Here is a 15,657-nt window from a genome sequence, read left to right as displayed (position 1 = left end):
GACCTTCATTTACTTCTGGTAGCAACGCACCCAAAAGAGGAGACAGGCTAGCTTTCGTTAGCATCACCACCAAGCTAACCAGGATAAAACGATAAAATGTTTCCTGTACGTACTTTCAAAATAAAACCCCCGACTTGAATACGTGAACTGTATATCCTTAAAAGGGTTATGCGAAAAGGGCACAAGGTTGCGATTTATGCCGGCTGAACTTCTCAAATTAAAAAGCATCTACAACATGTAGGTTTATCATATCTTTTGAAAACACGTCAATAGTTGAGTTTACCTTTGAGTAAGATTGCATTTTGAGCTAGCTGACAGTAAACACCCTGAAAACCGACGGGAAAGTGACGCACGAAATATATACTTCAATAATGTTGGGGTGTATATAACAACAAAAATCAAAAATAAATAGACTGTGAAGTTGTGAGCTGTTAACTATGCAACGAAACTATATGTCCGAACAGATAAATAGAGGCTAAATTTCGAAAGCTATAGCCGGAAATCCAGTAGATGTGTCAGTGTCTGACTTGATAACAGTAGGTTTAGATGGTTGTTCATAACAGCTACGAGGGATTGTTCACAACAACAGAGGAAGGCGCACCAGCTCTGACCAAATAAAGCACAGTCGCGATTTTTAGATCCTGTCTCGGAACTACACAAACGGAAACTAACGTTAACGCGTTCTGGTGCGACAGGGCTTCGTTGTTCTACTGAAAGCTATTGTTTGTACCGAGCTAGCTTTGTCCTTCGCAGTAACAGCTCTGGTGGTGTTGCTGATATATTTACACAAATCGTTGTGGAATATGGCTCAGCATGGACATCATGTAGCCAGTTCCCAAAAAGCACTAATGCTGGAGATGAAAAGTCTCCAAGATGAGCCGGTCGAAGGGTTCAAAATAACTTTGGTGGACGAGTCGGACATGTACAACTGGGAAGTAGCGATATTCGGACCCCCAAATACTCACTACGAGGGTGGTTATTTTAAGGTGAGTAGCTAATGTTAGCTAGCAGTCGATCTATTGTTCTTTAGCTGGTTGATTTAGCCTACATTTAAGTAATTTGCTCATAGAGCACAGCTCAACGGTTAACCTTAGCCTTTAGGTAACCGTCTTCATCAACGGCAGGTAACAGTTAATAACGTTAACTTGGCTAATTGGCAGTTGTTTACTGTGATAAAACTCTCCACTTCTTTGTTCAACTTTAAATCAACTCCACTCAATCAGGATTATTACATTTTAGTGGTGCGGGCTACTAGACACTAAAACTTTTTAGCTATGGCTCATTTTTATATAAAAAAAAAACAAGTTAACCGAGGTCCCCTATAGTGACAGTCAGCGCATGATCACGTTTGACAGTCACTTTTGTGTTAACATGAAACAAAAGGTTTGTTAGCACAACGGCCCCAAGCTTTAACGTTGCTCTGATTAGAAAAGCTAATCATCTCACTAATTCAGTCAATTCCTTTGTGTTTTAACAGTACAAATCAGCAGCCCTAGGTTGACCAAGCATTTTGTTTGTATATGAAATTAACTCAAGCATGGATTGCCTATGAAGCGTAGACATTGAGCGTGTCTAACTTTGGCAAACTCATCTGTCATTTAATTTGTTTTCTGGCATACTTCCTCCCTTGAGAGTGAAGGATGTGTTGGTTTCACAGATATCTTGTTCCCGTTTTAGAGCATTTGTGCAGCTGGCCAAGAGGGTTGGAAGTTTACAAAGCCTCTACTAAGTTATTAACTACTGAATTGTCTTGGCTACATTTCTTTTAATCTTCTCTAGCACTTAATATATAATTGTGATATCTTTTTAGAGAAGGAGCATCAGCTCTTCATTTTCATGTCACCCATGGCTGTGACCCTTGACCTGTTAACTGCTGGTTATTTATACTGTTTTCCACAAAGGTTGGAGCAACAGAAACAGTCTCACTTCAAGTCCCCCTGTAAGCTACACACCTACATTGTAAATACTGAATATCCTTGCATTTGTTGGCACAGCAGAGAGCCTACTGTTATTTTCTCTCAAACTCAAATGAGTGTTTGAAAATCATATGTTGCAAAACACTGAGGGGATTGATGTTCACTCAGATTTCAAGTCCTATTCTAATATGGGTATTCATCCAATAATTTGTTTTGATTTATTGCTTTGTCTGGCAACGTCAACAAAACACCTGGTAGTTCTGCTTCAGACTTGCCCTAGATAGTTAATTTATTGTACATGAAACAAAAGATAATGGGCTTTTATTAAGGTGGTATTAGTCCTGTCTTTCTGAGGAAAAAGACAAGGATAATATAGGTCAGGGCTCCGAAAGATTTAAATTCGTAGCAAAAGACGCCCACAAATATAACAACATACTCAAATTGTTCATAGTCTCGTTAAAAGGGCTTTTGTCATGGACTCATAATGCTAATGCTATGTCGTCTCCATACAACAACTAAACTGTAATGTATCGGTAATTGCTCCCACTGTGTTCAGCCTATCCAGCATATTGTATCACTTAAGCTATACAGTGCTTTGTGAGTCCAGTTCTTGAGAAGCCTCTTCATTCTGCCTCTGGTTTTTTTCAAGCCTGTGAACACAGGCAGAGGGCCCCGGCAAGGCTACCGTAGACGGTGTTCAGTGTATCTGTGTGGGTGCTGTGTACAGGATTCCTTTGTCGGGCCAGGAATGCACAGCCTGGCTGCGAAATCCACCGCATGGTTGTGACTCATTGTTCTGTGTTGGGTTTCCATCCAACCAGTTTGCCATATTCTAACAGAAAAGAACAACAAAAAAGCACACCGCTGCAACCAGGTTAACCAAACAAACAAGCAGTTGTGACACGCTGCAGCTGCCTTTTCATTAGAAACAGGGCAGGTAATGACGTCACATGAAACCTGGCTGAGTCAGGTATTTATTTCACATGGGTGTTGCTCTCAAAGAGTCACACCAAGATGAATACATCATGACTACAGACGCACTGTAGACTGAGACATACTGAATTGTCACTGAAACAGCATTAGATAACTGACCTGGATACACATAAGTAAACACTAGCTTATTGTGATGTATTGACCATTGACCCGAAGGTCTCACAGTAGGCCCAGATGCTGACACTCATGCATTGGTTCTGAGATATTTCCAAGCTTAAGATCCTTTGTGTGTGTACTTTCTGCTTTGTCATGTGAGGTAAGCCTCCAGGGTCTGAGGGCCAGTCCGTCCCATAGCCAGCAACAGTCCTGGGCCATGTATGAAGCAGAGGAACTGAGATGCCGACCCCAGAATTCAAAAGTTGAAGGGGTGTTAGGATAGTGATTCACTGTGTTTGTGTTGTTATTGTACACGTTAAGTTTGAATGTCCAAATGATACGCTGACTATGAGGTTTAAGCTATATACTTTAGTGTAATGCATTCTTAATCTGTGCCTTTAATACAAAAACCTTGAAATTGGGACACCAGTAGAATTTTTTTTTTTTTTTTTTTTTTTTTTATCCCACTCTACCATTAAGATTAATGGGGAGGTTGTCTAGTTTTATGGTGCTTCAACTGTATGCCGACCATGTCATACAATCATGACCGAAACATAAAAACTGTGCAAGTCATTTTCTGTCTAGCGCATAATTTTTTCTAGTAGATCTCTGGTTCGTGCTGATTCTCTCTCTTGAACACCTGTCTTCTCTTTGCACATTTTCTTGACCCCAGGAACATTTCAAGATGTGAGAATTTATTGAATAACACAGTCACATTCTTGTCACCATCACAACCACAACAACTTACTCTTAGACTCTCAACTTAGATGTTTGGGTATGGTCAAAATCTTTAATTGCTGTTGAGCTATTTGTCTGTGGTTTGGATCCACTATCCTGTCTCTTTAGGAATTTGCAGTCTCACAATTTGTGGCTGCTTGCAGTTTGGTGCAATATCCGCATTAAATTAGTGGAATCAAAGTGGAAGAATAGTGGTGAATCACAGCACTTCTACTTATAATAATGTAATTCAGAACTGTTGGTATGACCCCGGTTCAAATCAAGTCACTCTTCAACAGGTCAAAACTAATTACTGTACTTTCCAAGGAGCTCACACAGTGTCCTGCAACAACAGGCTCAACCAATAGATTTTACCTTACATGGCATAAAGTACAGGAACATATTTCCATTACAAAGTCTAATGCTCTGATTTATTTTTTCTCTTTACTGTGTCAAGTATTAGTTTCAAATTTCAGTTTTCAAGTCAAAAACACCAGCTCCACACACGCACACACATACACAAAAAAACTAAAAAATTTTATTTTTGCTGGAACTAATTAAATACAGTAATTCACTTTTTGGCTATTGTTGAACTCTCAATTTCTCAGTATCAATTTTATTTATAAATACATTATATTGTTACTACCATCTGCATGGTTTATTAACATAAGCACAAAATCCACCAAATCTGTGACCATAAAGACTAGTCCATTAACTCCACTTGAGAAGTATGACATTGCTTTTTCTGTGACCTCACAGGCAGATTTCACTCTTTCCTGCTTCATTTTGTGCCATGCACCACAACAGCAGAGAAATAATGTTCTACATTCACAACCATTAGTTCATCTGCATTTGTTTCACAGAGAAGTTTCTCATGGTGACATTCAGCAGAAATCGTGCTCCGTGGGTGGCGACACAGGTCTGAACTGCACTGCTGTGGAGGTGCCTGTGAAATTGAATGGATAATCATGTTTGAAGTGTTGCTGTGTCAGCACTTGATAGCTTTAATTATAATTTTTGTTGCATGTAACACTGATCTAAATGGGCCCTCTGCAACTCATACTGTGAAACAAAACCTTTCATATCGCAGTCAAGTGGTTTAATCGACTGACAGACCACTTCATAGCAAATGTGAAAGCGGGAGGTGTTGCCCTTCAGTTTTTGGCCTGGGCCTCTCTGTCTTTTTTAGCCTCTGACAGACCAGAGTAGTGTTGAGCAGCTGACTCTGTGTTTGTGCCTGCTTTCCTTCCTCCTCGGATGCATGCTACATAATTTGCACAGGCTCTATGTTAGCCTTGCAGTAGCAGAGGAGGGGAGGGTACAGGCAAGAGGACCCAACCGGGCCGCAGAGGGCTTGGCTGGGCCGGGCCTAGCTGAGCTGTCGGAGTCATGTTTCCCCCTCTGGCTGTGTCACAGAGAAACAAGAGCAGGGGAGAGGGGAAAAAAGAGGGAATACAGAAACAGGCAGATCAAGAGCAGGCAGAGCCCTTCCTTGCAGTGGTGCCCCTTTGAAAGGAGAGCCTGCTGTGAGCAGAGGTGAGTGTGAGGCCCCAGAAGACAGTTATAACCATCCCCTGAAGCCCTGGCCATGTGTTCTCTTCCTGTATGGGCCTCGAATGTGGTCATCACACCTTTCAAACATTGCTACAAATGGTTGTTTTAATTTTCCATGTGTTGCAGTCACCTAGGAATTGGTTTGTAACGTAACGCACCAGGTTTTGATCCTTTTCTTCTCTACATCCTCTTTATGAGTTGAGTTAATGACGCTGGGGGCTGTTGGGTATGAACATGATAATCTCTGGGACGTGTGTGTGTGCGCTATGGAATTTGCTCTACACAAGGACCTTTTCCTCTCTCTGTGTGTGTGTGTGTGTGTGTGTGTGTGTGTGTGTGTGTGTGTGTGTGTGTGTGTGTGTGTGTGTGTGTGTGGTCTGTAGAGAAGGTGGATGAGGTGCACAGGGAGAACAGAAAGATACTTTTTTTTTCCTGTTCAGGGTCTTTGCATTGACCTGGTTTACTTCGCCTTGCTGTCATTTTCCACAGGGTGGGCGCATTCACTCTCATTCCCATTATCTTTTCAAGGCAGCTTTTTTAGGTCACAATCCAAGAAAGAGTTTCATAGAAAGAGCAAACTGATCTTGTCTTTTATATTCTCAGTAACAAGCCCTTCATGTGTCTTTCTTTTTTTTTGCATGCATGCATGGCAGGAAATTGACTACACTTCATTTCTATTGCTCAAATGAGCTCTTCAGAGTGAATCACCTTTTGACCATGGATGCTGTTAAATCTGAGCTCAATTCAGATCAGTCCAATTATGAGGCATGACAGGCAAGCCAGCGGTGGCATGTTGCAACAAATGTACTGAAGCTAGCACTTTGTGACGGGCAGAGATCTTTGTTGAGCTGCTGTATGTGAAGCAATACCTAATTTTCGCTTGATCCAAAAGGGTTGCGGAAGCAGAGTGGGGAAAAAGTGAGTGTTGTACAGGATACGCTAAGATGTAAGTATATAATAAGAACAAGAACTTATAGAGAGAGTATGATCTCTGGAAACTTGAAAGAGAGAGCTGATTTGCTGCATTATCCCCTTTCTCCTTCCGCCTCTTCCTCCTCGTCCTCATGTTTCTTCGCTTCTGTCTGCTCGGCGCTGACTACAGAGGAGACAAGCTGCTCACTGCTGCAGAGCAAATGAGCCAACCAAGCAGCCTGTCTGTGTTTAGGCCAGCTCTGTCACTCTTCTCTAAAACCACCCATCCATCCTCTCCTCCCACCCTTCCATCCACGGGTTTAAGTGTCAGCTCGCTGGTGGGTGGGCAGGTCAAGAGTTGCAGCGCGATATTCGGTTCAGTGAAGTTTTACACCGCATTATTCGTGTTTTATGGTTTTGAGTAAAGTTTATAACCCACCCATTCCCTCCACAAACCTGGGGACACTGCACCTATTTCCACTGGTTGTAATCGATCTGTAGTTTAAAGCACAAGCAGCCTTCATCTTTCCCTTCTTCACTAGCCCTCTTCAGGGTCACTTATAATTTTTTGTTTGTGGTATTGTGTCACTAGGAACACTGTACTAAAGCCTCCCGGTAAGCTGCATTACCTTCTTACAGGGATCAATGCTCATGCTTTCCTTAATGCAATCCCCACCTTCCTGCTTTACTTGCATTCAGACTCGCAGGATCACGATGAATGAAGGTATTTTATGGGAAGTGTTGATCTAACAGCAACAGGCTACAGAATGAAATATGAGATTATTTTTTTTTATTCAAAAACGTATTTTCATAAAGATGTTCTTATATAATGAACGGTTGGGACCATTTCTCTGTGTTCATGATGAGATGGGTAGCTCTGGTTTACTTTCCACTGTTGGATGGAGTGTAGGTTTTCCTCCATGTCTGATCGTCTTTTTGTTTCCAAGATAGCTTAGTGAGTTTTGGAAGAAAGTACGTAGACGGACAACTCTTTGCCAAAGGATGAGTGATTTAGATTTTGGTGGTGTTTTGGGATTATTTTTTTTTTTTTGCCCTTAACTTTTTTTTAATCCATGTGGACTAAAGAGATCTGGGTCGTTCAGATTCAAAGCTGTTGGAGAGCTTTTCATTCACACACTGTTTGACTGGAAAATCATACCTGGAAGAAAAACAAGCATTAAAGCACTTCGCCCAATGGAAGCGCTGGCATAAGTTTGTGCCCTGCCACATCCCCTCTAGTTCTTTTTTGTAACATTTCCACCCCCATTTGAATTGGACCAAATGGTTTCTCAAAGTAATACTGAATGGCTAGTGATGGGAGATACTGTGGCTTATTTAAAGCATCACTGGCAGATGCTGTAGCTGTCAGCTCATCTTATTGGGGTCAACAGAAAACTGGCATTGCATTGTAAATTAGAACAGACATTTGACAGTCAGTTGGACATGATGTAAAGGAGTTAGTTTTCCCAAATACACAAGCAAAGATATTCTTTGCCCAGTTTTCAGCCAGGCGACAGATATGATCTTGATGTTTATATTGTTTGGGAAGACAAACCAAGCTCTCACTGTTGCCGCCCCCCGCCTGGCTGCTATGTGTTGCACTGTTGCCAGCCTGTAATGTGTACAATGTTGGCTCTAACCCTGCACTCTGAAGGGCTGCCAGTTTTTTGGCAGGGTCAGTCATACCCTGGGATTTTGTTTTTGTTTTTTTTTTGGTTTGTTTTTTGGTTTGTTTTTTTCCCCCCCTACAAGCGGCATTCTCTCAGGGCTGAGTCAGTGTTTCCTCTCCAGTCTGATATCATATGGCGAGAAGAACAGGTTTATTCTGTTGGTTGCAAGTCGGGATCATGAAAGACATCCATTACAACAAATGTTTATCTTGCACTGTAGATCAGGACATACTGACACAAACTTCAACAGAGCCTTAAATACAGCTCTAAAAGTCAGGGTGGATATGAACAGATCACACTTGTAGCGTTTTGGTCTGAGCGTTGATATACAGCATGTTTCTGCTACATACAGCCTGTTTTAAATGCTACAATGCAGTCAAAGAGCGCTAAAAGCTTACAGCATTATATAGAGCACAACCCCTTTTATTCCAAGTGGAACCCCCAACCCACCCCACCCCTCCCACTACCACTCCACCACCTCCCTGCTCCCATGCAGCCGGCAACCCCCCTTACCCATCCCACCCTCTCGCTCGGTGGTTCACTGTGGCGTGGACCAGCTGACCATGCCGAATCAGCAAGTGTGAGCAAGTATGTGTGTGTGTATTGGGGGGGGGGGGGGTCAGCAGCAGAAGGTTTCATGCTGTGAGTGACATGCATGTGTGTAATCAGTGTAGTTTGGGATCCTCTACGCATAGTAGGATTTATACAGAGTGTGTGTGTGTGTGTGGATGGGTGTGGTTTCAGTATAAGGGCATATAATAGCAGAACACGGGTCTGAGTGGTGGATTGTCTTGGGTTGCAATGACAGCTGGAGAGGACAAACCCCCACAATGTCTTTAAACCAGCAACCCCACCCCACCCACTGGTGTAAGCTCCACACTCTCAGCAGCTGAAGGCACTGCAAGCCTCCTCCCTCTCTCTAGACCATATTACATTACACTGTCATTAGTTCCTCCGGGTTTGCCATGCGTCTACAGCTACTATTTATAGGTCTCTCTCAGTCACTATTGAAGCTGATCAGCATGATCGTCAATATGTTAATTTAGCCGCTGCTTGTTGACACCAGAGCGCTGTAAAACATAGGTCTCTGTGGAGAAAGGCCTTGACAATGAAGCCCTCTCTCTCCACAGCAGCTGTGTGTGTTTGTGTGTTTTGATCTGCAGCAGTGTACAGACTTGATTTCAGTTATCCCCGGGAGGCTGTGTCCATCGTGTTTATGTGTGGATCCAACACACACTGCAGGTTTTTCTTAAAGCAAAAAACACCACTAGTGCGCTGAAATGATATGCAGCAGCCTAACTGTAATTAAAGGAATCACCGTTTACTTTTCTGGGATATTTTGAGTAAGTCTCTGCTGGTTGAATCGGAAGAGAAGGTTCTCCCAAACGGTTAACAGTTTACAGGGAAGTAGTCGTAACTTGTCTGTTGGCAAAGGAGAAGTGTAGATAAACCGCTGCCTCTCACATTGCTATTATGTGTCTTCTTTCACCCTCAGGCTCGGATCAAGTTCCCTGTCGACTACCCGTACTCTCCACCTGCTTTCCGCTTCCTCACCAAAATGTGGCACCCCAACATTTATGAGGTAAGTCTGACCGGTGTAAATGCTGGTTAAAACTTGCAGTAGCTCCTCATAGCCTTTGATAATTTACCGGTGCATTACTGCTTATATAAGTAAGGGTATATAAGAGTGTAAGATTGAAAATAGGAGAACTAGATCCTTTAGATTTTTTTTTTAATCTTAAATGTTCAGGCATATAAAGACAAACTGCAGAATGGTGTCCAATCCGAATATTTTTATCTTAAAACTCTGTCTATGTAGTAATAATTAAAGTATTACCTCAACATGTTGGTGTTGGTTCTCTTGCGTCCCTAGAACGGGGATGTGTGTATTTCTATCCTGCACCCACCAGTGGACGACCCACAGAGCGGTGAGCTGCCCTCAGAGAGGTGGAACCCCACACAGAACGTCAGGTACACAACAGAATGCTCTTTATCCCAACCTAGGTTCTTTTTGTACATAAAACCAGATCAGCAGAGTTACTCTTTGTCCAGTGTCTTATAGCGGCCTCCTTAAATATCGCTATTTGAATTATCTGTCAATCTGTTATCTCGACTATCAGTCCAGACCGTAAGTATTTGGACAGTTGCACTTTTTTTTTCAGTCTCTGAGCTTCACTACATTAAGTTTGAAATACATTAAAGAGCTGTGTATGGGAGCTGTAACCCTTTTAATATAATCTGGACTGGACTTACAAACTTTTTTCATACCAAAAGTTTTTTAGACTTATTTCCTACACTCAATTTTTGACTCCTGCTCATGGACATAACATAATGGCAGACAGTTATTCAAGATCTTCCCTCAACTGCCAACCATCTTGCTGCAGTGTAAATGCAGCAAACTTACAAACATGATGTATAATTCATACCCCTTTATTTCCACTAGACACACATTCTTTCAACCCCTGCAGCTTCCCCATTCTCTCTCTCTCTCTCTCTCTATCACTCTCTCTCTCTTGCATTAGCTTTTCCTTTTATGCATTATGTTTATGCCCAAACTCTCACAGTTGAATAGAGGTGTGTACCACAATAATGCGTCCTTTGTAGCCCACGAGCTGATGATCAAAACAACAACAACAACAAAAATAGGAATGGTTACAGTTTAGGGACGAGGGGGGTGTACTGTAACACCCAAGCTTTTTACGCTCTAACCCCTATATAGTTGCTTCACCCAAGTATAAATAATATGGTTGTATTGTCTGTTAGTGTCTTTCTTGGAGCCAAGAGTTGAAATCAACAGATGACAGCAGAGACAAATGGATGTTTAGCAGGCTGCTTGTCTGACCCTAACCTTCATGTCTCACCCCTCTCTGTCTCTCTTTGTTCCATCTCTGTGCACGTCTTTGTCCTGCGTTCTCAATGTCTCTTTTCTCGTCTTACCTCCATCTTTGCGTCCCCACCCCCCCTTTCCCTGTGTTTCCCTTTTCCTCCCCCTGTATTGCTTTCCTCTATTTTAATCTCTCGCTCCTCTTTCCCTCGCCCGTTGACATCTCCTCTCAGGACTATTCTGCTCAGCGTGATCTCTCTGTTGAACGAGCCCAACACCTTCTCCCCGGCCAACGTGGACGCGTCCGTCATGTACCGCAAGTGGAGGGACAGCAAGGGCAAGGACAGAGAATACATCGAGATCATCAGGTGCCTAGAGGACACGCAACACTCTTCCCACTTCAGAGAGTTTGTCAGTTTATTAGGTACAGAGAGTACCATCAATAAAGGTCTCTGTGGCCTCACCTGACTGCTTTGTTCTTTTTTTTTTCTCCCCCTTCTGTCATTCCCTCTCGCAGGAAGCAGGTGCTGGCTACCAAAGCTGACGCAGAGCGGGACGGCGTCAAGGTTCCCATCACGTTGGACGAGTACTGCGTCCGCACCCAAGTCCCACCCACAGACGACGGCTCCAACCTCTTATACGACGACTACTACGACGACGAGGAGCTGGAGGACGACGACGAGGATGACAACGAGGACTGTTGCTATGACGATGACGACTCGGGCACCGAGGATTCCTGACCTTGCCACCCCGTGACGTCACCCCCAACCCCCCTTCCTTATTCACCAGTCCCAGTCCCAGCCCCCTCCACCCCCCACTCCGCCCCACACATACACACACACGCACACCTCCCTCTTCTGTCATGGACTGAACTTTAATTCCCTGCCGCCCCCTTTTTCTTCCCCTCAACCCCTTCATCATCCTCACTTAGCACAGGCCTCCCTGTCCACCTTCTGTCACTTGTGCAGTCACTGTATGCACACTAAAACCTGATGCATCGAAGAAAAGAAAGCTACAGAGTTGTTTTTGTTGGTTTCTTACATGTTTTCTTTTATTCTTTCTTTCTTTCTTTCTTTTCTTTTTTTTTTTGTTGGAATAGAGGTTTACACACATGATACACACACAGTAGGAAAACTTATAGTAACAGTACTTCCTCGTCTGCTTCTGCTTCTGCTTGTCTGCACTGGTACCTGGTTTAAATTCCCACAAAAGTGTTTTTAGCTCCAACACCTATTTCTTCCTCTGGTTTTGAGAGGAACAAAGCCAAGTTGTGTTTTTTTTTTTTTTTTCTTTTGGTTTTTTCTTTTCTTATAACTTTGGCCTAGGAATGGTCACGCCTTTTCTTAACATCATCAGCAGCAGGGAGGAATGTAACGTCACAGGTCAGATCAGAGTAAAACATGCAGAGAGCATTTGTAAAGGAAGCTAATTTAGAAAAATTATATAGTTTGTGTTTGTGTTTGTGTGTGTGTATGAGTGTGTGTGAGTGCGTGTGTGTGTGTGTGTGTTGAAAAGCTGAGACACGTCCGCCTCTGAGCCATGTGTGTGACCTCCAGTTACCAGGCTGTTTGAAGCCCTGCCATGCTTCACCTCTGACATTTTTAGAGCCCCAGGGCTTGTGCTGCTCCAAACAGGGAAGCTGTTCACACTCCCTTGTGCCTTCCCTCGCTCCTCGATACCGCAGATCTGAATGACTCATGGGACAGACCGCTCAAAGCCAAAAACCCAAGCAGCCAGACAAACAAAAGGTGGCAGAGGGAGATATTCAGGCTCACAAGGTCTCAGGTGAGGGACAACTGTGCAAACAGCGCCCTCCTGATGGAACAAGTTATTAATAGCAGCACCTGTCAGATTTGTCCAGGCTGTGAGTGAGAAAGGTAAGATCCAGCAGCTGAACTAAAGAGTGGAATGTAAATCAGGATCCCACAGACGTCCTCTACCGACTGCCACGCAGCCTTCATCACACAAGCACGTGCTACTAGTGGCCTGGATGCATTAACAAACAGCTAGCTGAGCCTGCTGCTCATGAAATCCAATGTACTGTATAAAAAAAAAAAAATTAAAAAAAACCTATGCAGTCAGGGCTTGAACTCACTTATTATGCAGTGCTTTAAACGTGGCAGTGAAGCTGAGCCTTTTCAACGGTCTGACCTGAACTTCAGCTTGAGTTTTACAAGCCAGCTACATACCTGTTAGGACTTTGGACTGACGGTGTCCTCGGTTAGAGATGGACATGTGCAGTTGTGTCCGTTTTTATGTTTGTCAGTGGTTTGTTAATCTAAACCAGAGTAGCACAAGTCTCCAGAGCAGAAGAAACAAGAGTGAGATTGTACACAGGCCTCCACAGAGCACATCCCCCTAGTGGTGGCTGTGTGTACAAGCAGTTTGTTTTTATAATTTTTTTTTTCTACTTTTTTTTTTATTTTTTTATTTTTATTCCCCTGCTCTGAAATGTTCGACAGCCATCTTGACTCACCTGAATCAATGACACCTGCTACGTGAGAGGAGATCAGGTAGCAGTGCGAGTGATTCAGAAGAATGAAAATGGCCTGATGCGGTTTTGTGTTCAGTCTGTACTGTCAGAGACCCTCTTTTTAACTGCCAGGAGTGCTCTGTTGCACACTCAAAAAGACAACATTACCACCATCCAGCAGTATTTCCAATGAAATTTTCAACATCGCTGTAACCATGTGTCCGTTGCGTGTGTGTGTGTGTGTGTGTGTGTGTGTGTCTGTGTGTGTGTGTGTGTGTGTGTGTGTGTGTGTGTGTGTGTGTGTGTGTGTGTGTGTGTGTGTGTGTGTGTGTGTGAGAATATTCACAGATCGTTCATAAGATGTGCTGAAAAGTTGTGAAGAAGAAGCGCAGAAATGGGAAGGCATGGGGATAGGGTTGATCTTTTGAGCATGGACAGGAGAATGTGGTTCTTCACTAGCATGCTGTTAATGATGTGTTTGTGGTTTTAGATCTGCTATAAGGGTCGGGATTGTGTCCAGGGACAAAGGTTCTCAATTTTATCTAAAAACTGTCACATTGGGAATGGGCTGAGGGTTATCCGTTTATTTTGGGCTTCTTTGAATGTTTTTGATGTAATCTTTTTATTTCCAAATTGTGGTGTGAGCTGCAATGTTTTCTGTCTGATATGTATTAAGTGCTAAGAATATTGACCTGATTGTTTAAAAAAAAAAAACCCCCCAAAAAAAACCCAGGATTGTCCATGGACGAGTAACTAAATGTACCAAGTGAAAATCAAACAACAGAAAAGTAATACCGAACCAAACTGACACAGCGCACCATACATAAATTCTTCCCAGCCTTTCTTAGCCCTGAATGCTCAGAAATTAGTTATCAATACCCGATAATTGACTGATGTCCATTACACAGCCTATGAATGATTCTCCCCCCTCAGTTTCAATGTTTTAGGGTGAATGGGATTTTTTTTTTTTTTTTTTTTTTTTCTTTTGTCAAACCACTGTTATTTTTACCCCCCCACCCCCAAGTTCTCTGAGCTCTGATTGGTGGCAGCATCACTGAGGGAAAAAAACCCAGCAGTTAAATACAGAAAACAACCTCAGGAAAAAAAAAAGAAAAAAAAAAAGAAGAAACAACCAACAAACAAACAAATCCTTTTCCAGCTGAGTGAACCTGACCACGGGGAGTCTCACTTTTTGGCTTCAAAGGACTGTTTACAATCCCTTGATATGCACATGTGGATATTTTGACGATCACTTGATGTTTTGTTTTTTTTCTCTTGTTTATATTTTCTTTTTTTCTTATGGTTTGTAAATCTATTTAAAATCTGAAATAAAGATCTTTATTAGATATTGACTGGTTTTGTTATTGGGAGGTGGGAGAGGTTCTGTTCGTCTCTGTTTGAGAGATTTAAAGGTCTCACTGGTTCTCCCTTTTCTGTGTTCTCTTATAGACACTGAAATGGCGTGAGTGCATGAAATTTGAGTGAAACTCAGGGCTAGCTCTGAGAGGTAAGACTTGTGTCCTTTCTTTTCACTTTCACTTGATGCTTTTTGTAAACCTTGTGGTGGAGCTAAGGTGTGAGGAAAGTGCATGATGAAATGTGTACTCAGCAGTCACCCTGCTATACTCAGAGGGTGGTGGAGACTTTAAAGGATTTCCTGATGCTTTCCATGTTTTATCTGTTCAAAGTGGGAATATAAGAAAAGCTTTCTCTAAATGGCCTTGGTTTCTATTTCCTTGTCTCTTGTTGTTGATAATCTCAAGTCTTGGAAGGAACTACGGTAAGACGTTTCTGTGTTTTGTGAGATCCGTCGTTAATTTAGCCCCGCTTTGCATGAAATAAAGGCCATTTCCTTTTTGAAATGCAGTGCTGTTATGCATCACTGTAGATGCTGCTGAAATATGCAAATCAAATTGTCAGTGAAGGAGCTGAAATATGAAAATTTACAAACCTTCCAACTAGAGCTGAAACAGTCAATTAGTCGATCCTCTGTGTTTTCTATCAGTAGATTTGAGCTTCACCTTGGGCTCTGGGAACTTGTGATGGGCATTGTTAATTATTTTTGCAACATTATAATAAACCAGCCAGTTTAAAGCTGAGCTGTACAACTAATCAAGAGATGAAAAAATAAAAAATAAAAAATAAAAAAACAAATAAAATGGGAATTGACAGCACACCAGTAAATTCGTCCTTTAGAGCCTGGTGCCGTGGAGAATCTCACACTCTTCTTACTCCTTCCCTGATGTAGCTGCCTCATAACTACCTGCCTCCAGTTTCAGATCACTTCTTGCATGTGAAGTTTCCTGCTGCTTCTTTTCTTTTTTTAGAAACTAATCAGAAACAAGTTGCATATAAGCATGGCAAAACATTAAACTTGTCCACATTAAAGTGTCAAAGTTCCTGTCAGAGTGAAACATTTCCTGTGTCTGTTCAACTTTACTGGAGCTTTGCTTTTTGTTTGTTTGTTGTTGTTTTTTTGTTTTTTTTGCAGGAAGACTTGTA

At 42.4% G+C, this 15,657-nt stretch overlaps 1 protein-coding gene across 1 annotated transcript; it reads left to right on the top strand.

Moving 5' to 3' along the window:
• The first annotated feature begins 523 nt into the window (after nt 1–523).
• Nucleotides 524–14,501, top strand: cdc34a (cell division cycle 34 homolog (S. cerevisiae) a). Its single transcript, XM_056378359.1, has 5 exons — nt 524–986; nt 9,354–9,440; nt 9,732–9,829; nt 10,916–11,050; nt 11,200–14,501. The coding sequence occupies exons 1-5, from the start codon at nt 804–806 to the stop codon at nt 11,420–11,422; spliced, it is 726 nt and encodes a 241-aa protein (XP_056234334.1). The 5' UTR covers nt 524–803; the 3' UTR covers nt 11,423–14,501.
• The last annotated feature ends 1,156 nt before the right edge of the window (nt 14,502–15,657 follow it).

Source organism: Seriola aureovittata, chromosome 6 (genome assembly GCF_021018895.1).
Source record: "Seriola aureovittata isolate HTS-2021-v1 ecotype China chromosome 6, ASM2101889v1, whole genome shotgun sequence".
Classification (NCBI taxonomy): Eukaryota; Metazoa; Chordata; class Actinopteri; order Carangiformes; family Carangidae; genus Seriola; species Seriola aureovittata.
The sequence above is the reverse complement of the archived record's forward strand: the minus strand, read 5'-3'. Positions and strand labels throughout refer to the sequence as shown.

Bases quoted from the DNA above. Each gene is read 5' to 3' on its own strand.
- cdc34a (XM_056378359.1), top strand. From the start codon at position 804: ATGGCTCAGCATGGACATCATGTAGCCAGTTCCCAAAAAGCACTAATG. The intron at 987-9,353 runs GTGAGTAGCTAA...TTTCACCCTCAG, and splicing joins ACGAGGGTGGTTATTTTAAG to GCTCGGATCAAGTTCCCTGT. The intron at 9,441-9,731 runs GTAAGTCTGACC...TTGCGTCCCTAG, and splicing joins GGCACCCCAACATTTATGAG to AACGGGGATGTGTGTATTTC.